Source organism: Rhinopithecus roxellana, chromosome 12 (assembly GCF_007565055.1).
Source record: "Rhinopithecus roxellana isolate Shanxi Qingling chromosome 12, ASM756505v1, whole genome shotgun sequence".
Lineage (NCBI taxonomy): Eukaryota > Metazoa > Chordata > Mammalia > Primates > Cercopithecidae > Rhinopithecus > Rhinopithecus roxellana.
The window spans coordinates 27,141,889-27,165,912 of record NC_044560.1 but is presented as its reverse complement, the minus strand read 5'-3'; the positions used below and the strand labels follow the sequence as shown (position 1 = coordinate 27,165,912).

Below are 24,024 nucleotides of genomic sequence, written 5' to 3'. Positions count from 1 at the left end.
GCCTCACCCTTAGAATGAAAAGGCAGGGGTAGAAGTCAGTCATTTAAATAGCGACACCCAGGTATGAATGACCTCAGGCCATCCTGAGGTGGCTGCTTCAGGAAACTGCAAGCCTCAGCGCTAGGAATTCCCCTGTCCACTCCCACACAACCTCAGGAATGGGTTTAAATATCTGGTCCTCGGCTGGGCACGGTGGCTCACGCCTGTAATCCCAGCACTTTCGGAGGCCGAGGCGGGCGGATCATGAGGTCAGGAGATCCAGACCACGGTGAAACGGACCCGGTGGCGGGCGCCTGTAGTCCCAGCTACTTGGGAGGGTGAGGCAGGAGGATGGTGTGAACCCGGGAGGCGGAGCTTGCAGTGAGCAGAGATAGTGCCACTGCACTCCAGCCTGGGCAACAGAGCGAGACTCTGTCTCAAAACAAACAAACAAACATCCGGTCCTCAAGGAGGCCTCTCCTGGAGCCTGGACGGGGGGTGAAGGGGTCCCTGTGAAATATGCTCAGCTCCTTCCAGAGGCCTTTGTCCTCCAAACAGCGGGCACAAAGTTATCAGCCCTTGCCCCCTGAGAATTCTCTCTCTCTCTCTCTCTCTTTCTCTCTCTCTCTCTCTCTCTCTTTCTTTTTTGAGACAGAGTGTTGCTCTGTCCCCCAGGCTGGAGTGCAGTGGCGCGACCTTGGCTCACTGCAAGCTCCGCCTCCACTGCAAGGTTCGCGCCAGCGTAGCTGGGACTATAGGCGCTGCTTCCACGCCCAGCTAATTGTTTGCATTTTTAGTAGAGACGGGGTTTCACCTTATTAGCCAGGATGGTCTCAATCTCCTGACCTCATGATCTGCCCACCTCAGCCTCCCAAAGTGCTGGGATTACAGGCGTGAACCACTGCGCCCGGCCTGCCCCGAGAATTCTTAGAGATATTTTTCCTAACCTCCTCACCCTTTCACAGATAGCAGTGTGTGTGTGTGTGTGTGTGTGTATTCACATCTATGTAGATGTGTCTATCACTTTATACATAGAAAGAATGAATTTGTGGCCAAGGGCGGGGGCTCACGCCTGTAATCCCTCCACTTTGGGAGGGCGGACCACCTGAGGTCAGGAGTTCCAGACCACCCTGGCCAATATAGTGAAACCCCGTCTCTACTAAAAATACAAAAATGAGCCAGGTATGGTGCGTGCCTGTAGTCCCAGCTACTAGGGACGCTGAGGCAGGAGAATCGCTTGAACGTGGGAGGTGGAGGTTGCAGTGAGCCAAGATTGCACCACTGCACTCCAGCCTGGGCAATAGAGTGAGACTCTGTCTCAAAAAAAAAAAAAAAAAAAAAAAAAAAGAATGAATTTTGCCCCCTCCGGGGTGATGCTGCCCCCATTGAGAATGCATCATCAAACCTTGACACCTGGAGAGCCCCTGCCACTTTGCTGACTCTTAATATCAGCTGTGTGAATGAGGGCCAGGGCTGTCTCTTTTCGTTGCCCTTCTCTCCCCAGTGCTTAGCACAGTAGGTGGCCTAGCCTAGGTACTCAGTAAGTCCTTAACTTACTGGAACTTACTTAACTGGAAGATTTTCCTTTTTAGCATACAGCCCACAAACAAAAGACTGTTGGCCAAAATGAAAAAAAAAATCAATGAATGGTATTTTGGAGGACAGAAAACAAAAACCCACAGGGCCTTCAAAAGAAAGGCACAAATCCAGTTCTGAAGCTTGTTAGGGATGGACACATTTTTTTATGAGCAAGTAAGCCTGAAAATGTAGATTTTCCATGTCCCATCTTCCTCAGGGTGGTCATGGTGATTCCACCACCTTAAGGACTCGAGGCACACTAGAGAGGACAGAGACCCCAAGCTACACATTTCAAGGAACCTGGAGAAAAACTTTTTGTACCAAGGAGGTCCAAGCCATGAAACCCTTTGGATGCCTTTTGCATCGAAGAAAAATCGATCTTGTTTTTCTCAAGCTGTGGCTGAAGGGCTGGATAAATGGGAAGATCACTCTGTTCTTAGGCGAAGCACCATCTGCCCCCATTCTGTTAAGCCTGAAATTCCAGGGGGCTTCACCTCTACCAGCACCACAATATCCCTACATCCAGGGCCCATCCCAATGTCAATGTTGTCATTTTACATGTCTCCATGTCATTCTCAGCCAATACCTGGTGGCAGGGCGGTGTCTGCCTGCTCCAGTCTTTCCAAGTATGTGGATGAGTAAGCAACAGACCTCCCCTTCATTCCCACTTTGCAGGTGGCAAAGGTCTCAGGTCTAGGGGACCCTGGGGGCACTCTCTACCCTCCTAACCAGAGCAGCAGCCACCTTCTAGTAGTCTTAGGACAATGGTGTCAGTTAAGAGGAGGCTTCTATTTTCCAAAAATGTCCCTTGCATAGAATATCTTCAGTTTTTCCAATGATAATTTTGTTGTCTCAGAATAACTGTGGCCTTTTATCAAACTTGTTAAATAAGTCTTTCTTATTCATCAAGAAAGAAATGTGTTTTGCTTTCAAGCTTCCTGAGAGCTTGCCTCTACTTTCTGCAAAGCAGGAGTGTGGATTGGATCAATTCCAGTTCCAGGGCTGATTTGTGAATGGCAATGATTCAACGTGTTTAAGATTTTATAGACTTGATTAAAAAAGAGTATTCAGCTGGGTGCGGTGGCTCACTCCTGTAATCCCAGCACTTCGGGAGGCTGAGGCAGGCGGATCACGAGGTCAGAAGATCGAGACTATCCTGGCTAACACGGTGAAACCCTGTCTCTACTAAAAATATAAAAAAAATTAGCCAGGTGTGGTGGCACGGGCCTGTAGTCCAAGCTACTTGGGAGGCTGAGGCAGGAGAATTGCTTGATCCTGGGAGGCAGAGGTTGCAGTGAGCTGAGATCTAGCCACTGCACTCCAGCCTGGGCAACAGAGTGAGACTCTGTCTCAAAACAAAACAAAACAAAACAAAAAAGAGAATTTTAGAGGATGCTCTTTCTGCTCACCTGGGAACTTGAGTTCTGCATCCTGTTCTTCACCATCTTTACAAATACTTGTCTCTTTAATACAGAAATAATAAGAACAGAATTTAGCTTAGATTCCTCTTTGCCTTTTGCATCAAAGAAAAATGGATTTTTCTCCACTCTTAGATCTACCCATTTGGAATGCTGGGCCTTCCCAGGGACAGCATTCCAGATGGGTAGCATATGAAAATTGAGAAAAATCCATTTTCTCAACAAGAAGGGGGCACAGCTTTTGGGCGCCACGGTGCCCCATCTTGCTGAGTCTCTTGGGGGTCTCTGTTCTAGATTTCAGCAGAGGTGGAGGCTGCTCAACCCAGGGCCTGTGAAGAACACTGCTCTTCTCGGAGGACACATCTGTTTTAGCTGGAGGCAGCGCCTCCCAGAGCAGGTGGAAGGGGCTGCAGATGCCTGGTGGTTCACACCTTGGCATCCCAATGGCTCAGGGATCGTGGGGCCCATGATGGTTGAACTCCCTTCAGGGGGGCCTGTTTGAATGCCATCGTCACCCAGAATCTGAAGCTTGCTATTTCCCTGGGGTTTGATTTACAGTTGCTGATCCTGGGGTCCCCAAGATGTGGCACCTCAGGGACAGTTCCCTGAAGAAAGAGCAGCCCCAGATACTAGGGACCCCTCAGAGAGGGAGGGAGCTGGGCCCCTCTCAGAGATCCCTGACTTTCCCTGGGGGTCACCAATCTCATGCCCATAGGGGCCAGGAAGTCAAAGAAGGTGGCGAGATGGACATGGCAGCAAACCCAGGGGCCAGGGTCCTTTGTAAGGGGCTGGAAGCTGGTGGTGTGTGGGACTGTGGGCCTAGTGTCACCAGCGGATCAAAGTTTCCCAAAGAAGTCAGAAATCTGGAGTATTCTGTTAAAGTGCCATTTTTTTGGTTTGGTTTTTTTTTTTTTTTTGAGACAGAGTCTTGTTCTGTTGCCCAGGCTGGAGTGCAGTGGTGAGATCTCGGCTCACTGCAACATTTGCTTCCCAGGTTCAGGCAATTCTCCAGCCTCAGCCTCCCGAGTAGCTGGGATTACAGGTGCCCGCCACCACACCCGGCTAATTTTTGTATTTTTAGTAGATATGAGGTTTCACCACATTGGCCAGGCTGGTCTGGAACTCCTGACCTCAAGTGATCGGCCTGCCTTGTCCTCCCGAAGTGCTGCGATTACAGACGTGAGCCACTATGCCTGGCCAAAAGTGCCTTATTTTGAAATGATACTTTAACAAACCCCCAAAACAAAAAAATAAATTCCATGGGCCAAAAGAGGCATAGCCTTGGGCTGCCATTTTGTGACGTCTGCCTCAGGGCCGCCCTGCTTGGCATCTAGCTGGCACTCAGTGGACAGCTGTGGGTTGCCAGATAAAATACAGGATACCCAGTTACATTTGAATTTCAGAATGAAAACAAACACTTTAAGTATGTCCCATGCAATATTTGGAACATACTTAACACTAAATCACTATTTGTTATTTATCTGAAATTCAAATATAACTGGGTATCTTGTTTTATTTTTTCCTTTAAATCTGGCAACCCTGTTTGGCATTCCCCAGACCCACGGGGACAGTGAGTCAGGCTGTCTTTTAGGATAGGGGCATAGGTGCTCATAAGTCTCCACTGTTCTCCCACAGCAATAGTCTGTGAAGACTCGTGGCCTGTATTTAGCTGACAGTTGATCTCTAGAAGGCCTGGAGCCTGCAGCCGCTCAATATTTATCACAAAGTTAGTGAGAGGAACAAATTCAGCAGAGAGTCATCATTTCAGATATTGCCAAGCAATGATTTTAAACCTCTCTTCCCTCCTAATTTCTTCTTTTCCAGCAGGTTTTGTTTGTTTGTTTGTTTTTGTTTTTGCTTTTGAGACAGGTTCTTGCTCTGTTGCCCAGGCTAGGGTTCAGCGGCACGCTCAAGTGGCTCATCACAGTCTTGAAATCTGGGCTCAAGAGATTGTCCCACCTCAGCCTCCCGAGTAGCTGGGACTACAGGTGTACGCCACCATGCCTAATTTTTTGTGCTTTTGTAGAGCCAGGGTTTCCCAATGTTGCCCAGGCTGACCCTGGGCTCAAGTCATCCGCCTGCCTTGGCCTGTCAACATTCTGGGATTACAGGTGTGCCAGCAGGATTCTTTACCCACACAAAGTCCGCTCAGTGGACACTGAGCACTGGAGAGCAGAGCCCTGCCCCATACAGATCTGCTAGATCTGCTTTTACTGAACTTGACTGGATTCAGTGGGATGTGATGACATCCATCTGTCTCAAGGGCTGTTCTCAGCCATGGCTCAGCCCACGTCACCCCACGAAGGCTGTTCTTAAAGATGCTGCTCTTTACGTCGCACAGCGTCCCCTCCAGGGGGAAAGTCCAGCAAGGTCTTTGTTCTTTTTTTTTTTTTTTTTTTTTTTTTGAGACGGAGTCTCGCTCTGTCGCCCAGGCTGGAGTGCAGTGGCCGGATCTCAGCTCACTGCAAGCTCCGCCTCCCGGGTTTACGCCTTCTCCTGCCTCAGCCTCCCAAGTAGCTGGGACTACAGGCACCCGCCAACTCGCCCAGCTAGTTTTTTGTATTTTTTAGTAGAGACGGGGTTTCGCCGTGTTAGCCAGGATGGTCTCGATCTCCTGACCTCGCGATCCACCCGTCTCGGCCTCCCAAAGTGCTGGGATTACAGGCTTGAGCCACCGCGCCCGGCCAAGGTCTTTGTTCTAAGAGCACTTGCGAGCATTCATCCATTGTATCTCATGGACACTGGGAACTGTGACCAAGTTGATTTCCCATTTCTCATTGGCTGCCAGGAAGGTCGGAGTCGAACAGGTCTCTCCCTCGGCAGGGGTAGAAGTGCTTACGTGAGGCACTTTCATCCTCATTCCCGCTCCGTTTTGTAACCACTCCCACCTTCTTTCACCCCCCTCATTTCATTCCTAGGACAGGGGTTCCTGGGGCTCCTCACTCCTCCCTTCTTCTCTTAGGACCTTGTCTCCAAGTCTCCAAGTCACTTAGTGGCCTAGGATGGCTGCTCCATGAGCTAAAGCTGTGCTGGAATATCCCTTCTGCCTTCTCTCACCTTAATGGACTGGGCTTGATGCTTGCTTGTCTCTTAGGTCATCCGTTCAAACGGGGCAGGGGCTGGGGAGGGAAGGGAGGGAAGGGAGGGAAGGGAGGGAGGGAGGGAGGGAGGGAGGTGGGGCAGGGGCTGGGGAGGGAAGGGAGGGAGGGAGGTGGGGCAGGGGCTGGGGAGGGAAGGGACAGAGGGAGTTGGGGCAGGGGCTGGGGAGGGAAGGGAGGGAGGGAAGTGGGCAGGGGCTGGTTAGGGGAGGGAGGGAGGTGGGGCAGGGGCTGGGGACGGAAGGGAGGGAGGCAGGTGTGCGGTGCTCCTTGGGCAGCGTGTGCAGGCATTTGCACGCCATGAGCTCTTACCCCCGTTAAGACAGTCTCTACTGTGTGTCTGCAACATCAGAACACCTCCCATACCTGCCTCTCTTTCTCTTTGAAGGCACAGTTGCAAGGTGTCGATTCTTTTGCGTTTCTCGGTTCCTGCTCCTCTACACTTTCCTGAGTGAAAAGTATCAGGTTAGCAAGAGAGTGCTAACCTTAGTGTGTCCTTACCTGTTCCAGTCTGGGACAGGCATCTGAGGTTTCTAGGAGATGCTGGGACTCACTCAGATAGGTGGGCAGAAGATAAGGGATCACGACAGGGGAGTCTTTTTCTTTTCTATTTGAGACAGGGTCTCGCTCTGTCACACAGGCTGGAGTGCAGTGGCATGACCACGGCTCACTGTAGCCTCGACCTCCCAGGACTCAAGCGATCCTCCCACCTCAGCCTCCCAAGTAGCTGGGACTACAGGCATGCACCACCACACTCAGCCAATTTTTTAAATTTTTAGTAGAGATGGGGTTTTGCCATATTGCCCAGGCTGGTCACCATCTCCTGGGCTCAAGCCATCCTCCTATATCAGCCTCCCAAAGTGCTGGGATTACAGGTGTGAGTCACCACGCCCAGCTAATTTTTTATTTTTTGTAGAGATGGGGGTCGTGCTATGTTGCCCAGGCTGATCTCAAACTCCTGGCCTCCAGTTATCCTTCTGCCTCGGCCTCCCAAAGTGTTAGGATCACAGGCATGAGCCACTGCACCCGGCCTAGTATCTTTTTCTTGAGCTGTCTTCTATCCACACACTGCACCACTCTAGCCACATTTTACTTTTCCATCCTGGTGAGGGCCCAAGGTTACCACCCCCAAACCCCCATTCTATTCTCATCCCACACATCTACCAATTTCTACTTTTTGATCAAAAACACATAGTGGTGCTGAGGAAACCAGGATCTTGAAAATACCCAGGCCAATGAAAATCTTGGGAAATAGTTAAATAAAATAGTACTGATATGATGATGTAGAAAACAGTACTGATATGATGGCCGAGTGTGGTAGCTCATGCCTATAATCCCAGCAGTTTGGGAGGCCAAGGTGAACAGATCACTTGAGCCCAGGAGCTCCAGACCAGCCTGGGTGACACAGTAAAACTCTCTACTAAAAAATACAAAAATTACTCTCTACTGAAAAAATACAAAAATTAGCCAGGCCTGGTGTCGAGTGCCTTGTAGTCCCAGCTACTGGGGAGACTGAGGTGGGAGGATCATTTGAGCCTGGGAGGCAGAGGTTGCAGTGAGCCAAGATTGTGCCACTGCACTCCAGCCTGGGCAACAGAGCGAGACTCTTGTCTCAAGCAAGCAAACAAACAAAAAGAAAAAACAAAAACAAAAAGAAAGAAAAGAAGAAAAAGAGAAAAGAGCATGATTGAGAGGTCCTGTTAGCTAAGGGTTTTTACATGCGTTCCTTCACGGGATTGACTCCTGTGGGTTAAGCACATTTTTATTTTCATCTTAAAGATGAGGGACTTGAGCTCATAATGCAGAGGGAAGGTTATGGGCTCCAGCCCAGCTGAGACCACTCTGCAAAAGCTGTAGCCAAGCCCCTTGGGGAGGATTTGATTGGCTGGAGCCCGGAAGGGGAGCTGGGCTGCTCCCCAGCCAGAAGCAGCTAGTACATTTCAGCGGTTCTCACATTCAAGTCCTAATAAAGGCCGAAGAACGGGCTTGCATCCTTCTCCAAGGGCAACTTCTGTGTGTTTAAAATGTTCCTATTGAAAATCCCAGTCTTAACCCATTCACGAAAATATCGGCTGTTTCTTGGCTGTAGCCCTAGTTGTATTCACCAAATAGAAAAGACAGCTTTACAAAGGCACTGCTGGCTCTAGGAGGACCCAGGAAAAAGTCTCGGGGTCTGCAGGACTCGCCAGCGGGCAGGAAGCTCATTGAAAGCGATGCAGGCATTACCCCCGCCCCCGAGTGGCCTTTTCTCTTCCCCACAGTAACCGAGTAACCGAGCTTGCTCTGTGACAGGCTCTGCCGGCATCACACCATTTAACCACCCCACGAAGCGGGTCCTGTTGATCCCGTTATTGCTGCTGTTGAGAAACCTGAGACAGAGGTAAAGTTACCTACTGAGGCTCATTCAGGGACAGAGGTGGGCTTGAACCCTATGCCCTATCTGACTCCAAAGTCTGCCTCTCATCTCAGAGACTCTGCCGCCCTATTTAGTAATGTGGGAAGCAAACTAGATTGGGCACAGCCTGGGCCATTGTCACCGTCACACTGTCACTGCAGGGGAGCTGTGGACCCAGGGCATCCCAGAGTTAGGAGGCCGATGACCACGAGGTTCTCTGTGAATGACCAGCACTGAGGTTTTTCCCAGCATTTTATATCAGGTCTGATTTGCCAGAGGTATTAGTATAGAACTATGCCTTTTTTCTGTTTGAAAAGAGATGAGGTCTTGCTCTGTTGCCCAGGCTGGAGGGCAGTGGTGTGATCATAGCTTACTGCAGCCCCAAACTACTAGGCTCAAGTGATCCTCCTGCCTTAGCCTCCCAAGTAGCTGAGACTACGGGTGTGTGGTGCCACACCTGGCTAATTTGTTTATTTTTATTTTTAGAGGTGGTGTCTTGCTATGTTGCCCAGGCTGGTCTCAAATGATCCTCCTGCCTCAGCCTCCCAAAGTTCTGGTATTACAGACGTGCGCTACCCTGCCCGGCTGGAAGGATGACTTTTGACTCTGGAAAGTTCTGCTCAGTGAAGAGATGTTCAGGTGTTAAAACTACAGTGGTTGTCTGTGTGTCGGGGGCGGGTAGTTCTGAAACTCAAGGTGACTAATTTCGTTTCCCAGAGCCTCAACTGTTCCATCTTTATGAAGGGGTGCTGAGACTTTATACAGGAGACTTGGGAAAAAATCGACTCCTTGTGAAAATATTAGGTGTGAAACTTAAAGAAATTCTACTTTCCTTTAACTTCCATTTAATGAAAATATACTCCTAGGAAGCAGCTGCTGCCCAGACAGATGTATACAGGTTCCCTTTTGCATCTTGCAACACTGAAAAAAAACTGTTTTCTGTGATGTTGTCAAACTCTTGAACAGGAAGAAGAAAAGAGATTTTTTCCCCTTTTTTTCTTCCCTTGACAAACAAGAGTTTCTGATAACATGTTAGTCACAAACCTTAAATGCAAACTGAGCCTGGGGATGAACCCTGAGAGAAACAGTGACGGAGTAGGCGGGGTGCACCCTGGAAAGGAATGAGGTGGATGAGTGGATGGGCTGGGAGGGTCGGGATCGGAGGTCGCTGAGGTCCCGTTTCTGTAGCTGAGTAGCCAGGTGACACCGCCCTCCAACCTTCTCAGTTTCCCCTCTCAGTGGGCAGATGCCCAGCAGCCCTCCTTGCAGGTTGACATGAGGTAAGGGTGGGCCGTGCCCTGTGGGGTGTGCCTGACAGCAAGTGCTCCATAAATAACACCATCAGCCTTGCTGTGATCGTGGCTCTACTTCTTATCAAATCTCTCCCTACGTTGTGAATTCCACAAATTTGAAAGTTCCCAGCTCCAGCTGGGGACCTGACACAGGTTTGGCTTGGCCGCTTCGGACCTTCCTCCTCCCACTCCGTGGAAGGCTGGCCAGCCCGCATTGTGTGTGCGTAGGGAGGCCATGAATAATGCATGCAGACTGATTATGTAAATCTGCAGGTTTTCTTTCATTTTCAGCCAGTGCATGACAATGGGCTTTTTAGGGCCCTCTGCCATCCCTTTCTGTGGTTTGGTGTCTCTGCTGTGGGCCTGGCCTGCCAAGCCCTGGGGGACGCTGCCTCGGGAAGGAGCGAGCTCTCCAGTGGGCCCATCAAAGGACATCTCAGGCCTCTGTTGCTGCCCAGATCTCCCTGACATGGCACAGCGTGAAAGGAAACCGTCCTCTGCCCGAGGCAGCCCCATGACATATGCAGAGGGTGCCTGTGATGTTTAATTCAGAGTGTGGTGAGTGCTGGAAAGGCCGTGTCCGGAGCAGGACGTTGACTTCATTTTTGGGGCTGCAAGCCAGGGAACCTGTGGTCTGCAAGGTTTGTGGGATGAAGGCCAGGCCTCTGCAAGGAGGTCACCTGGCTGGTGGAGGGGGCACCCTTCCCTGGGGGTTTGACCCTCTCTGAGCTCAGGCAGGCAACACACACAAACACACACACATAGTGTCACACATAGGCAAACCCTCACACACATGGCACACATGTACAAACACACACACAAGCATGCATGCACACATAAAAGCTGACAGTTACAAGGAGGGGACTCAGGGCCAACCCGGCAGAGAGCAGGAGAACCGGGGTCAGAGGGATCTGGGGTCAGGTCCCAGCCCTCCTTACCAGCCACTGTATGCACTTGGGCGTCTCTTAACTCTCTGAGGTGCACTTTCCTCATCTGTAATATAGGAATCATTGTACCAGGCATGGCTATTAGAGGCTATTAGAAGCCCTATCACAGCTGCAAAGCTCAGATGAGCCCAGTCCCTGGCCTGGAGACGGTCATGAAGAGACGGTGGCTGTGGCTCTTTCCTTTACTTGCCTAACCCCAGCCTTGGGATCTGCTCCACCTTAGGCAAGAGTGAAGGAAAGGGAGAGTCCGGCTCTATTTAGAAGTTGCTGTTCCTTGGCCGGGCGCGGTGCTCAAGCCTGTAATCCCAGCACTTTGCGGGGCCGAGGCGGGTGGATCACGAGGTCAGGAGATCGAGACCCTCCTGGCTAACACGGTGAAACCCCGTCTCTACTAAAAAATACAAAAAACTAGCCGGGCGCGGTGGCGGGTGCCTGTAGTCCCAGCTACTCGGAGGCTGAGGTGGGAGAATGGTGGGAACCCGGGAGGCGGAGCTTGCAGTGAGCCGAGATCACGCCACTGCACTCCAGCCTGGGCGACACAGCGAGACTCCGTCTCAAAAAAAAAAAAAAAAAAAGAAGAAGTTGCTGTTCCAGTGCCTTGTGGACTGCAGGAGTGGATGATGAATATGTAAACTGCAAAGCAGATAGGAAAGCCCCTCTGCCAGCTTTCAGGGAGCTTCAGAAGCTGCCTGGGTGCTGCTCATGCGTGACTTGGTTTGGGGAAACTTTCCAGTGTGCAGACCCTACCGGGTCTGAGGCAGGACTCACCCAGGAGATCAGGTGCACGGGTCACGGGCAGCACGGGTCATGGGCAGCATGGGGAAGGCAGTGTCCACTGGCTGGTGCCAGGCCCTGGGCAGGTGCTTCAGAGACGGGACAAGCACCCTCACCGTCCGAAAGCACTTGGCTCTGGAGGTCTGATGACAGTGAGAGTGGACAGCAGATAGCGAGGGTTGCCTGCATTCTTTCATCCTCACCATCTGCCTGCGAGGCAGGGGCTGGAAGCTCCCATTTACTAATGAGGAAAGCAAGGCTCAGAGAGGGGAAGAGACCTGTCCAAGGTCGCACAGTTAATAAGTGCAGGGATTTGAGTCCAGGACCAGCTGACTCCTGTACTGTGTTACAGATGAGATACCAGGGTGTGTGTGCACGTATGTGTGTGGTGGGAGGGGACCCATTTTCCCTGGGTCACCAGCCCGAGACTGGAATCTTGGTTTCTTAACCCAGTGCTATTTCCAACTCTGCGCCAGGGAGCAAATCTCATCCTCACGCCTTTCCTCCACGGCTCCTTCAGCCGGGAATGTCCACCCTTTCATCTCTTTGGTGGGCAAGCTCCAGCGCTCCTTTGCAGTCACTGGCAGTATCGGGGCAGATTAATATAAATATGAATAACAACCACCATTAGAAAAATACAGATGAGCACCATGAGTCTCAGAGAGGTTAAGAAACCTATCTAAGGTCACATAGTAAGCGGTAGAGCTCTGGTCTAAACCTAGGTCTGTCTGATGCAAAAGCTATCCAGTTGCCTCCCTTTCCATCCATCCATGTGTTCTGCACTACCTGGATCCTCCAGGGACTTCCCTTGGCCATTGCTAATGGGAGCTGCAGGGCAGCCAGGGAGGTTCTGCCCTGGGCAGCAGTGCCTCACCTTCTGCTGCCGGATGGCCCTGTTGATCCTCTTCTCCTGGCACAGCTGGTGCTCCATGCGTTCCAGGGCCTCCTTCAGCAGGGCCTTTTCTTCGGCCTCTTTGTAGATATCATCCTCCAGCTTTGCCACCTGCGACTGGTACATCTCAACGGACACTTTGCTCCGCCTAGGTGCAGAGGAGAGATGGCGTTTCTTTTTCCCTTATCTTTCCCAATCACCATCAATGTGCCAGAGCTGGAAGTCTCTCAAAATACATCCAGGTGGGGCTCACTCATGAGTGTCACGCAAGCAGGAGAGCATGTCAAAGATTTGGGGCACGGAGAGCGGAACGAGCCGCTCGTCAGCCGAGTGTGTAGCGGGAGGGGATAAAGGAGGTGCTACCAGCCCCTCCCAACTTCCCGGGGAGCGGGGAACTGTGACTCTTGAAAATATGACGGAGCTGTCAACACCACACAAGTGGGAAACTGTAAGTCGAGGGTTGTGAGAGGTGCAGCTTGCACAGAAAATAGTCCACAGAATGGAGAAACCATGCACTTCTGCAGCTGCCATCTCAGGGCCAGAATTCCCTCTACCAGGCCTAGTCAGTGCCCTCCCTATTACCTTTCTGACATTTTAGGTGTTCCACACTCGGGTCTCTGTCCTCCTGTCCCAGGCCTAGGTGTCTGCTGCTAGCCTGAGTTTAGCCAGGAGAAGGGAGGCACGGGCCTTTATGCGGGGATGTGGGGGTGCCGAGGTACCTGAGCTGTTCAACGTCCTTTTCGTATGCTCTCAACAGCTCCTCTTTCCTCTCCAGCTGGTTCTTGAGCTGGGTGATCTTATCAAATACCAGGTCGAGGTCCCTTTGTCGAAGCTGGTTGACCTTGTCCCTCTCCTGGCGGGAGAGGTATTTCATGGACACGTGGCCGGACATGTCCTTGATGTTCATCAGACGTCCAAGGGTTTTGCTCATATCCAGGTACTACAAGGAAAACGTTTGTGTGTAAGAGGCATTACCGGAGGCCGCTGGTGGCCGCTTTAAGGAGGCCAATGTCTCATTCTGTTTCATTCACTTTCTGCAATTGCAGAGAACACACACACACTTTGAGAGGAGTGCAACTGGGGCTTTCAGCATGACTTTCATCTCTCCCACATCCATTTACGCTATGCCTTTTTTGAGAACCGGGGGTGAAAAATGACAACAGATATAAACACTTCATTCTAACTACCCAGTTTTTCAAGGAATTTGGCTATGCGATTCCTGACCCATGCTGGGATAGTAGGTAGGTCTTGCAGAGTTATTAGAACAACTAAACAGGCATGTGAGGTTGACATTTAAACCATCCCGTGGTTAACACTGACTGCAGGGGACCCAGGCTTTGGATAGCAGCGAGTTGGATGCTGGATGTACGTACCAGCTTTTCACTGAGCTCTAAAGCCTCAGCCACATCCATCTTCCCTGACTTCTCCATGGCTGAGCTGAACCTTGCGTTGCAAAGGCCATTCTGAGGCTGAAATCAGAAAGAAATGAAAGCCCTCTCTTGACATTCCATTGTGACCTTCTATGACCAGAAGCTAAAGCACTGTGTGATTACCAGAGATTAACTCAACAGAGTTGATTTTCAGTCTGGTCCTGATCATTCCGTCTGATTCCTTTGTCAACTGCTTTCTTATAATTGTATTCCTACCCTTCAGAGAATGACTCTGTCTTTGAAGTCTCTAATTATACATCACTTGTCTTGTTCTTTGATCACCGCCTGTCTTCCCTCTACAACAGTGGTTCTCAATTGGGGTGGTTTTGTCCCCTCCCCTGGGCCATTTGGCAGTGTTTGGACACATTTTTGATTGTCACAACTGCAGGCGGGGAGTGCTGCCAGCATCTAGGGGGTAGAGAGCAAAGATGCTACTAGACATCCACACGTCCCCCAACAAACCGCACCAGACTGTGGGGTCCTAAAACATCAACCGTGCTGAGGCCTGGAAACCCTGGTCCAGACGAGAGTGCCAGAGAAGCAGGGACTGGGTTGCTGTTTGCTCACTCTCTCCCTCCTTGTGCCCAGCATGGCGCCTGGCAGAGTGGGCATGTTTGTCGAATGAATGAATGCAGGTTAAACAGAAAATACCCCCCATCCTTTTATTAAAGGAGTGTCATTTTCATGCAGTGGAAACTGGACCCTCACTTCTGACCCTTTCCAGAGATGATGCAGATGGTGGGTGAGCATCACTTTAGACGCTTTCCAGAGAGGAGACAGCTGTGCACCTGCTAAGACCCTGCTCAGCTGGCTGCTTGCTGAAAGCCCCAGTCAAAGGCATAGAAAAGCCACCAGGCCAAGTGGGGAGTCTGGAGGCCATGGGCAACCCCCATACATCCCCTCACAACTAAATTGGGTTGTCAGTGCTCGCCACGGACACCAAGATCATGTCAGCTCGCAGCATTTACTGGCTATACATTGTAAACCTGGGAGATTTAAAAACAAAAACAAAAACAAAAACCCATTCACAAAAATATAAAAGCCTAAAGGTGACTGTGATAGGTGTGACATATTTGTCTATATTAAGAGTGGACATATTTATCTATCTATGAGATGAGAATAAAGCAGGTATTTAAAGACGACAATACATTGGGCAGAATTGCTACAAAAAGAACCTAAAACGCAGCTTGGTGTCTCCAGCTCCCTAAGCCGTGTCCTCTGCACTCCCCTTCAGAATCCCCTCTCTTTTCCTGCAGGTTGCAGGAGTCCTAAGGAAGAGTCTGGGCTGCAGGTTCGATCACACCATTCCCACCTCCTTCTCTGCAGACCAGCAGGCTACAAGAGGCAGACCTCCAGGGACACACTCCTGCCTCTGTCATTCATCATTTTTGTGTCCTTGGTGAGGTGCTTGACCTTCTGAAGCCTTAATTTTTCTTTTTCTTTCTTTTCTTTTATTTTGATGGAGTTTCACTCTGTTGCCAAGGCTGGAGTGCAGTGGTGCGATGTTGGTTCACTGCAACCTCCGCCTCCCGGGTTCAAGTGATTCTCGTGCCGCAGCACGGATGTGTACCACCATGCCTGGCTAAGTTTTGTATTTTTAGCAGAGACGGGGTTTTGCCATATTGGCCAGGCTGGTCTCGAACTTCTGGCTTCAAGTGATCTGCCTGCCTCGGCCTCCCGAAGTGTTGGGATTACAGGTGTGAGCCACCGTGCCTGGCCTGAAGTCTTAATTTTTCTTATCTGTAAAATGGGGATAACAATGGCAACTGACGCGGGCTGCTGTGTGGATTAAATGAGATAACACATGTGAAGGGCTTTGCTCGATGCCTGGTACACAGTAAGCACTCAGTAAATGCCAGCTATTCTTCTTCCTGCTCTTTCTCTTCTTTTTTCTTTTCCTTTTTTGAGACAGGGTCTCACTCTGTCACCCAGGCCAGAGTGCAGTAGTGTGATCTTGGCTCACTGCAGCCTCTACTTCCTGGGCTCAAGTGATTCTCTAACCTCAGCCTCCCGAGTAGCTGGGACTACAGGCACGAGCCACCAATGCCTGGCTAATTTTTTGTAGAGACAGGGTCTCGCCATGATGCCCAGACTGGCCTTGAACTCCTGAGCTCAAAGTGATCTGCCCGCCTTGGCCTCCCAAAGTGTTGGGATTAGGCATGAGCCACTGCCCTTGGCCCCTTTCTCTTAATTTGAATTGCTGCCAGTGTTGTGTTGGAAGATTGAGGTCTTTTGAGAGAGGGGAGAGGTTTCTTGCTGCGTGGTGTCCGTGGTGGGACTGGAGTCCTGAGGAGGGGAAGGCCTATCTTGGGAGCGGGTCAGTCTGCGGTGGGACGGGAGCACTGCTGAGGGGGAGGCCTGTCTTGGGTGCAGGTCAGGCTGGGGATCGAACTGATCCCAACCTGGAGGCGGTCCCTCCACTCCCACCCTCAGGGAAGTAGGGTTTGATTTTCTCAAGAAAACCAGCTCATTTCCAAAGACCCTCTTCCTGGACTCTCGTAAATGTCCAGAAAAACTGCCAAGAGAATGCAGAATAGCCTCGTTGTTTCTTCTAGAAGCCTGTGTGGTGTGGATCCAGCTGCGGCAGCACACATGCCCTCGGCGGGTCCTGTGACAGATGCTGACCTGTCACGTGTCCATCAAATGCCCAAACATCCATTTAGGGTAAAAAGGCACGTTCAATTGCACAATCAAATCACTTCTGGAAATCCTGTTGTCCCCACTGGAGAGCAGCAGCACGATCATAGCTCACTGTGGCCTCGAACTCTTAGGCTCAAGTGATCTTCCCATCTCAGCCTCCTGAGTGGCCAGGACTGCAGGTACCTGGCGCCATGCCTGACTAATGTATTTTTAATTTTTTTGTAGAGATGGGGTCTCGCTATGTTTCCCAGGCTGGTCTCAAGCTCCTGACCTCAAGCAATCCTCTTCTCTTGTCCTCACAACGTGTTGGGATGACAGGCGTGAGCCACCACACCTGGCCTATTTAAATAATATTTAATAATAACATCTATCATTTATTTTTTCCTCTGGAGCCAGGCACTAGGCTAAGCACTTTCCAGAATTATCTCCTTCAGTATTTTTGTCATCATTTTACAGCTGGGAAATGGAGTCCCAGAAAGGTCAAGAGCCTTGCCCAAGGTCACACAGCTTGTAGACCTTGGATCTGGACACAGGTCCCTCTGACTCTAGAACTTGTGTGCTCTGAATCACGGCTCCCTTCTCCTGCCTTTTATGTGTTGTGTTTTTCCGGTGACAGTGAAAAGCAAACTTTAGGCAAACTCATGGCATAACATGATCTTAGCCTGCTGAACATGTTCTGCAGAATATCACGCATGATCGGCCGGGAGTGGTGGCTCACGCCTGTCATCCCAGCACTTTGGGAGGCTGAGGCAGGCGGATCACGAGGTCAGGAGATCGAGACCATCCTGGCTAACACGATGAAACCCTGTCTCTACTAAATATACAAAAAATTAGCCAGGTGTGGTGGCGGGCACCTGTAGTCCCAGCTACTCAGGAGGCTGAGGCAGGAGAATGATGTGAACCTGGGAGGTGGAGCTTGCAGTGAGCCGAGATGGCGCCACTGTACTCCAGCCTGGGCGACAGAGTGAGACTCCATCTCAAAATAAATAAATAAATAAATACATACATACATACATACATACATACATACATAATATCACACATGATCTGCAAAGGGGGCCAGCCATGCTTCAGCGATTAATGTGGCCCAATGTCAATACCATGCTGAACCATGTTGTGCACAAGCACAAGGCTACCTTTCTGTGCAAAGCCTGGACAATGGGTATGGTCGGGGCACCAGCTAGTGAGCATAGACAGCAGCCCATGAGGAAGGACCTGGCCCTGAACCACTGATATGTATGGCTGTGCCAGGGAACCCAGCTAGTGTCTGCCCTCAGGCCCCTCCTCTCCACATGCCAGTCACAGCAGAGAGAATTGTCGTTGGTTACCGCTAGGATCTCTATTCTTGAGAGAGCTGGCAAATCTGGTTTTGCATCCAATAGTATTTTCTGGATACTGCTTTCCATTCTGAGGTTCTTTAAATCTAGAAAGGATTCATTCTGGTGGTCTTTATGATCTATAAAACAAATAAAGTAGACTCAAAAGAAAGGCTCAGGAAGAAGTTATTTCATGTAATAACCATAGCAACTATTTACGGGACAGTTACACAGGCCTGTTTTAATCCTTACGACCTCCCGTGGCAGATGAGGACACAGGCCTAGAGAGATAAAATGACCTGGCCAAGGTCACCCGGCTCATAGGAGGCTGCAGCCACACAGGTATCAGTGTGGTGGACTTTCTAAGGCCCTTCAGCCATGGAACCAGGATGGAACTTGAACCCAGGCTTCCAGGTCCTAGACCAGTGCCCTAGCCTGCAGTGGGCCCCAAGTCTTAGGAGAGCTCTGTCCCCTCTAAAGGGGGTACTCTTAAGTGGTTCTCCAACATTGATCCTTAGACAGTATTCATCCATGACAAAGTTCTCACCCAGCCACCATGAAATAAGAAAAACTAGGCCAGGAGTGGTGGCTCACGCCTGTAACCTCAGCACTTTGGGAGGCTGGGGCAGGTGGATCACGAGGTCAGGAGTTCAAGACCAGCCTGGCCAATATGGTGAAACCTTGTCTCTACTAAAAATACACAAATTGGCTGGGTGTAGTGGCTAGTCCCTGTAGTCCTAGCTACTAGGGAGGCTGAGGCAGGAGAATCACTAGAACCTGGGAGGTGGAGGTTGCAGAGCCAAGATTGGGCCACTGCACTCCAGGCTGAGTGACAGAGCGAGACTCTGTCTCGAAAAAGAAAGAAAAAGTACAATAGTGAGTTGTGCATGAAATCTTACTTAATATCAAGGCCTGCACTTGACTCTGAGATCATGGCCTGCCCAACTTTTTGTGTATTACAGTGTCCTCTGAGTTCTGGGATGATGCGGATAAAACATGGTAGTCTTGGAAAACTGGTCAGTCCCCAAAGTGAGCCTGGGGTCCACTGCTCTGACTAGGAAGGAGGAGATTTACCTGGTGCGTGCGCCTTCTCTAGTTCTTTAATTCGTGCTCGAAGTTCAGATAAGGCCTTTTTCTGACGCTGAATGACCTCCTCGTGCCGGGACCCTTTGCACTTGACCCCTAGATCGCTGAAGGATTGCTCCTGTGGGCAGAATGGGGTGGGCAGCAGTTGATCAGGGATTGGAAGATTTCTCTTACATTCACAGAAACGTGAACAATTCATGTATAGCGGAACCCAGTCTCTTAGCACCTTTGGAAAAAGAGCATTCGGGCTTCAGCAGAGATAGAATTTACATTTTTCATCTCAAATATCGGGTCACATGTAGGAAGACTTCCAACTTTCCTATTTAGCATCACTATAAATAAAAGAGCCCCTCCACGTTCCCTCTCCACGTTTTATGTTTTCTTCTCATACTGTTCTATGCCTGGATTTCCATTTGCTGTCATGCTGGTCTTGTTTCTAAACAATCACAGCAAATTCCACTCCTGGAGGGGCATTTTCAGATGAGAATGCATGATGCTTTCTTTTAACTGGTGATGAGGATGATTATTTAATATTTGCTAGGGGGATTTGCTAGATTGGCTCTTGGTTGGGCTGGAGAAAGGAAAACCTTCCTCTGAGACTTTGGAGCCTCTGCAACAGCACTGTCCCACAGAACTTTCTGTGGTGAAGGGAATGTTTTATACCTGCACCAGCGCCGTCCAATATGGTAGCCACTAGAGCCAGATGGACTATCCTAAACAGCTCAGGTTAGAGTTGCAGTTTTGTGTGTGTGTGTGTTTTTGATGTTGTTTGTTTTGGTTTTTGGAGATAGGGTCTTGCTCTGTTGCCCAGGTTGGAATGCAATGGCATGATCATGGCTCACTGTAGCCTCTACTTCTGGGCTGAAGTGATCCTTCCAGTTCTGTAGCTGGAACCACAGATGTGTGCCACCATGCCCGACTAATTTTTCTGTATTTTTTTGTAGAGACAGGATGTCACTTTGTTGCCTATGCTGGTCTCAAACTCTTGAGCTCAAGCAATCCTCCTGCTTCAGCCTTCCAAGGTGCTGGGATTACAGGCATGAACCACTGTAACCAGCCTAGAGTTGGGTTTACTAAGAGCATAGACAAAGAAAGGTCTTTTTCACCTTTTTTTTTTTGACGGGGTGTGTGTGTGTTGCTCTGTTGCCTAGGCTGGAGTGCAATGGCACAATCTCAGCTCACTGCAACCTCTGCCTCCCAGGTTCAAGCGATTCTCCTGCCTCAGCCCCCTGAGTAGCTGGGATTACAGGTGCACGCCACCACGCTCAGCTAATTTTTTGTGTGTAATTTTAGTATAGACAAGGTTTCACCATGTTGGCCAGGCTGGTCTCAAACTCCTGACCTTGTGATCCGCCTCCCTTGGCCTCCCAAAGTGCTGGGATTACAGGTGTGAGCCACCATGCCCAGCCGTCTTTTTCATCTTTTAAGGGTCACGTACCCTTTTAAGATTTGGAAGCATGCAGGGTTTTTTCCTCCAGAAAAATTCGCAGCGACACAAATATTTGCATACAACTTCCAGAGGGTCAAGACCTCCCGAAGTCCATTCATAAACTCTGAGCTAAACAACGCTTCTCCAGGGTAAGCAATTCATTCATTCATCTCACATTGATTTATTGTGCCAAGCCTTGTTCTAGGCTCTGGGGATTCAACAGTGGCTAAACCCAGCAACATCCCTGTTGTCATAGATTTTGCATCCTTGTGTGGGCAGACAGACAACAAGGTGAAAGTATCTGGTAGAAGTTATAAATGGTAAAGAGAAAATTAAGTGGGCAAACAGGGTGGGGTGTTGGGAACAGTTTTCAGTTGTAGATAGAGTTGCCAGGGAAGGCTTCAGTCAAACTGGCAAGAAAGAGAAAAAATTGACAATCTGGCTCTTTTATAATACTTTTTAAAGTAACAGTTTTGGTTCACTTCATGCATATACATATACATAAATAGATAGCTAGAGATATAGAAGATAATATATATGTAGTATGAAGTGAACCAAAATTATTTTAAAAGTTGCCTATCCATCTATCTATTGAATGGTAGCAGTGGCTGCATGCCAGACACTGTCCTAGGCACTGGGGCGAGATCAGGGAGCAGGCGGACCAGCCCTTGCTGCTGTGGGTGCGTTTCTATGGGGCAGACAGATAACAGACAGGTGCACAAATACTCTAATTTTGGAGAGTGATAAGTGCTCCCAGGAAAAGAACACAGAGGAGAGCAAAGGAGACATCTCTTTGTTCTTCCTCCTTTGATGGTTCAAATGCTTATCAGAGGCCTGTATGACACATCCCTGGCCCTGCGCTAGCCACACTGCCGCCAGGGGAACAGGGCCCATGGCCTCCTACAAGGGGCTCAACAGTGCTGTCTGAGGCCCTCCTGGGACGGTCCTCTACCCCCACCCCCATGTCCCTACCTCTCGTTCCCTCCCTTCCTTCTGGTTCTGCTCCAGGTCTCCTCCAGCACAGGCCTCCCTGACCACCTGACCAGCTGACCACTCCCTTCCCCCAGGTCAATCTGTTCTGAATCCTGCTGTACAGTTTCTCAGAGCGCTTCTTCCCACTGGACATTTTACTTGATCTTGGCTTGTTTATTTCGTGTCTCTCCTCCCAGACGACAGGCTCCATGAGAGCAGTCTTCATCTCCTTTGAAGACTGTGCTATTTCCAGGGCCAAGCACTGTGTCTGAGCACAGTAGGTACTCAGTGAATATGCAGCCTGTCAGAAACAGGAGCTGTAAGGAGCTTGCCCTGGCTTTCCAGCTGGGACCAGGGCTCAGCAGCTGGGAGAGAGAGGCAGGCCACCCTGGTTGCACTTAGTAGGGCCTCACTTGTCCTCGGACCCTGGCTCCACCCTGCTCACAGGATGCATGGCTGGTTCCCTTCCAGGGTTAGCTCTACACTGGCCTCGGTCACCTCTTGAGGATGCGTGTTTGACCTGAGAGTAAACAACCTGGAATGTTCTCCCTCTCTCTCTGTCTCTCTGTGTATAGCAGGGGGCAGAAGATAGTAAATTTTGGGGGTGTAGGGGTAGCCATGCATTGAGGCTGCCTCACAGCCTGTGCTAGTCTGAAGGGGTACCAGGAACGTCACATGACCCCTCCTTGCGGCTCTTCTGGGAATTTATTTATTTGGAGAGGATGAAATTCTTTCTCATACAACTCTTAAGCCCTCTGACCCACTCTGGCTTAGAAAGCAGGAAGGAGCCCGAGGGAGGAAAACCATTCCAAGAAGGAACAAATACATTTTCCCTTTTATCTTGCAGTCTCCCTCCCCCATCCTCCTCCACTAATCCCTCCATATAATATAAACTAAAAATCAAGGGCATCCCAGTTCAACAATCCAGTCCCACAGACGTGCACAGAGTCCAAGGGCGTTTGGTGTGGGCGGGAGCCGGTGCGTCTTCTCCTATCCCTGGCATAGGGCCTGGCACACAGCAGGTGCTCAACAGTTGTTGAACGAGTGAATGAATATGGGTCAGGTTCTGCTCTAAGAGCCTGGGATTCCAACAGGAGTGCCACACACCCCCTGCCCCACGGAGCTTACGGCCACGTGGACCTGCTGAAGCCCCCGCCTTCCTGGTCACCCTGAGCCACCAGGAGACACTTCTGTTAAAGTGCTCTGGACAGCGATCGATGCCAAGGACAGCTGGCTGGACCTCGAGCCCTTTCGTTCAAGCTGTTTGCGGCCCTGGCTCAATGCTGTCTGGCAGGGGAAAGGTATCTTTGAGAAAGCTGGAAAGCAAGCTGACACATTTGGCCTGGCTTCCCAGGGAAAATCCAAAGCCCATTACTGGAACGTCATGCTCTCTAGGCTCAAAAAGCCCCAGGGAAAGAATAGCCCCAGGCTCCAGGAAACCAGGGCCTTGAGGAACCACTGAGTCTCACAATTGCATGCTGCGGACCGTGGGGAGTATCACAGCCCCAACCATAGGGACAGAGTGTGAGTGCCTGCTTCTAGGACGGCCCAAATAAGGCTGTTCTCACTCAAAGACACACTCCCATCAGATGCTTCTGGGCAGGTGCATAGAACAGCTACCAAGCCACAGCCACGGAGCACTCACTACGTGGCTCTGGGAGGGCAGTTTGGCCCCAACAAGCACAGTTCAGGAAGAAGAAGTACATTAACTATAGCATTGCACAAGAGGAGAAACAATGGAAGTGTCCATCAAGAGGCGACTGGTTGGAAAAAAGAAACAATGGGATTTTACACAACCATTTAAAAGGGTGAGGCAGATCTTCATATACTTGCAAAGATGCCCATTAAATAGTGGTATGTAAAACTAAACCCATGTTGCAGAATGTACATGGTTTGACACCATTAGTAAAAAAATTATCTACTAAACAAATATCTATATGGGCCAGGCGTGATGGTTCACACTTGTAATCCCAGGACTTTGGGAAGCTGAGGCAGGTGGATCTCTTGAGTCTGGGAATTCAAGACCAGCCTGGGTAACATGGTGAAACCTCATCTGTACTAAAAATACAAAAATTTGTCGGGTGTGGTGGCATGCGTCGGTAGTCCCAGCTACTAGGGAGGCTGAGGCAGGAGGATCATTTGAACCTTGGGAAGTTGAGGCTGCAGTGAAGTTGTGATGGCACCACTACACTCCAGCCTGGGTGACAGAGTGAGACCTTGCCCCGGAATACATGAATGAATGAATAAATAAATAAATATATGTACGGGTTTGTGTGTGTTTGTTCAGGTGTGTATATACATAAAATGTATTTCTCAGCCAACCCATAAAGTAGGGATGGTCATTACTGTCAGAACAGGGAACTGGTGCACAGTGACCTCCCCAAGGTCACAGAGTTTCTTTTTTTTTTTTTTTTTTTTGAGACGGAGTCTCGCTCTGTCACCCAGGCTGGAGTGCAGTGGCCGGACCTCAGCTCACTGCAAGCTCCGCCTCCTGGGTTTACGCCATTCTCCTGCCTCAGCCTCCGAAGTAGCTGGGACTACAGGCGCCCGCCACCTCGCCCGGCTAGTTTTTTTTTTTGTATTTTTAGTAGAGACGGGGTTTCACCATGTTAGCCAGGATGGTCTCGATCTCCTGACCTCGTGATCCACCCGTCTCGGCCTCCCAAAGTGCTGGGATTACAGGCTTGAGCCACCGCGCCCGGCCGGTCACAGAGTTTCTAAGTGGAGGAGCTGGGATTTGAACGCAGGTGCAGCGAATCTACGCCTGATCTTCAGCCA

At 50.1% G+C, this 24,024-nt stretch overlaps 1 protein-coding gene across 1 annotated transcript in view; it reads right to left on the bottom strand.

Annotated features, from left to right (window-relative positions):
* The window catches only part of FHAD1 (forkhead associated phosphopeptide binding domain 1), a 160,624-nt gene that overhangs the window by 5,972 nt on the left and 130,628 nt on the right, over nt 1–24,024 (bottom strand). The window contains exons 26-30 of the mRNA XM_010370076.2: nt 18,834–18,963; nt 17,772–17,899; nt 13,747–13,842; nt 13,093–13,313; nt 12,356–12,521 (exon numbers count right to left, since the gene is read on the bottom strand). Coding sequence (XP_010368378.1) covers nt 12,356–12,521; nt 13,093–13,313; nt 13,747–13,842; nt 17,772–17,899; nt 18,834–18,963 — 741 coding nt within the window. The remainder of the gene's footprint in view (nt 1–12,355; nt 12,522–13,092; nt 13,314–13,746; nt 13,843–17,771; nt 17,900–18,833; nt 18,964–24,024) is intronic.